At 67.2% G+C, this 1,929-nt stretch overlaps 1 protein-coding gene across 1 annotated transcript in view; it reads right to left on the bottom strand.

Annotated features, from left to right (window-relative positions):
* TBKBP1 (TBK1 binding protein 1) overlaps positions 1-1,398 on the bottom strand; it is a gene marked incomplete at its 5' end in the record, with an annotated part of 2,360 nt that extends 962 nt beyond the window's left edge. The window contains 2 exons of the mRNA XM_042892354.1: positions 230-957; positions 1,275-1,398. Coding sequence (XP_042748288.1) covers positions 230-957; positions 1,275-1,398 — 852 coding nt within the window. The remainder of the gene's footprint in view (positions 1-229; positions 958-1,274) is intronic.
* Positions 1,399-1,929: the final 531 nt, after the last annotated feature.

Genomic DNA, 1,929 nt, shown 5'->3' with positions numbered 1-1,929 from the left:
CACCCCCCATCCCCATCACCTCCTGTCCCCACCATCCCCCATCCCCATCACCCCCCGTCCCCATCATCCCTCGTCCCCATCACCCCCCGCTCCCCCTCTCTCGCATGGCACAGGTTGGGGACCCACAGGACAAACCGAGGCATGCTGCAGGTTTGGGGGTCCCTGACCCCCCCCCCCCACCCTCCAGCCATCGCACAGTGCCCCGGGGGTGGGCGGGGGTCCCACTTACATTGATAGAGGGCCAGGACTGGGCGTGCTCAGCTCTGGCATAGGCAGCAGCCGTCCGGTCAGGGATGGGAAATCCGGCACAGAAGGAGGCACAGCGCACGGCCCCGGCCTCGGGGCTGGGGGGTCCGGGGTCCGCCCAGTCCTCCTCATCTGATGACTGCTTCTCAAAGCGCAGGTGCTCCTCGAAGGGCTCCCGGGCGCTCAGCGGCGCCCCCGCCCCCCCCAGGTACACCTCACCGTAGGGCCGGTGCTTGGGGAGCGTGGAAGCTTCGGGCTGCAGCCAGAGCGCGCGGCTCTGCTGATACGGGGCCACGTTGGTCACCTCCGAGTAGCTGCGACGGCCCTGGAAGCCGGCCTTGATGTGGCGGCTGGAGGGTTTGGCGTAGCCCAGCTCCATCCTCTCGCCGGGCAGGCGGTGCGGAGATGCCGACGCCGGGGATGGGCACGGAGGTGGGGCCGGGGAGCGGCGCTGCGGGGCGGGCGAGGGGCTGGAGGGGGGCACGGGCGAACGGCGCTGCTGGGCCGGAGACTGGCAGGGTCCCGGGGCGGGTGAACGGCGCTGTTGGGCTGGAGATTGGCACTGAGGGGCCGGTGAGCGCCGCTGCAGCGCCGGGGATTGGCACTGAGGGGCCGGAGGGCGGCCGGGAGCGGGCGAGGGGCACTGCGGGGCGGGCGAGCGGCGCTGCTGGGCTGGGGAATGGCACTGAGACAGAGGAGAATGGCGCTGACCTGCGGGGAGAAGGAGGGAGGGGGCACAGGAAATCCCCCCGTCAGGTGGGCAGCGTTCCTCCTGCGCGTGTTGGGTGGCACGGGGGGGTGGGAGCTGGCAGGAGGGGCGGTTATGGGATGGAGCGATGGCCGCAGGAGGGACGCCCTGGGCTGGCAGTCCCCAGGAGCGGGGCTCGCAGCAGGGATGCTGACAGGGTGGGCGCTCCCAGGACGGATGCTCACGGGACGGATGAAGCTCTGCACCAACCCCAGGGGGAGGGCAGCCAGCGCCCTCTGTTCCTTACAGCCCCATCAGCCCAGGCTGCCCTCCTCCTTACCACCGTTGAGGCTCTTCTCCTGAAGCAGCGCACGCAGGATCTGGCTCTGCAGGGAGCTGAGGTTGCGCAGGCGGCACAGCTCCTCCGTCAGCTCCGTGTAGGCCAGCGCCAGGTTCACCCTGTGTCAAGGACAGAGTTGTCACACAGGACAATGCACGGCCCTGCTGGCACCACCACCAAACTTCCCCCAAACTTGGACTTTTGCACTCAAAAGGGAAAAGTTGTGGCCACGCGTTGCTGCCCCAGGCGCCGGGAGAAGCAGCAGCACGGACGCGGCGCTTCCCAAAGGCCCTGCCAAAGTCATCAGATCTTCCTCAAATTGGGTGTCGCTGTTAAAAAACAGATTCTCTGTGGTGATGTGAAGGGAGAACCCATCTCCTGTGGTACCCGCGGGGCTGTCAGGCTCGGTGAGCCCAGCAAGGTGACGTGAGCTGCTGTGACACCGCGGGGACCGGGAGCTGCTGTGCCTAACTGCAGCCGACAGGGCTGCCCTGTGCTGCTGGACTGTGAGGTTGTGTGGGGGAAAGAGAGAAGGGGAAAAGAAGGGGGAATGGAAAGGGAAGAAGGGAAAGAAGGGGAGAGGAAGGGGAGAGGAAAGGAAGTGAATTGGAAGGGGAGAGGAGAGGAGAGGAGAGGAGAGGAGAGGAGAGGAGAG

This window comes from Lagopus leucura, unplaced genomic scaffold, assembly GCF_019238085.1.
Source record: "Lagopus leucura isolate 7727_CA_CO unplaced genomic scaffold, USGS_WTPT01 34764-0_obj-0_obj, whole genome shotgun sequence".
In the NCBI taxonomy this organism is placed as follows: domain Eukaryota; kingdom Metazoa; phylum Chordata; class Aves; order Galliformes; family Phasianidae; genus Lagopus; species Lagopus leucura.
This window is presented reverse-complemented; position numbering and strand designations above follow the sequence as displayed.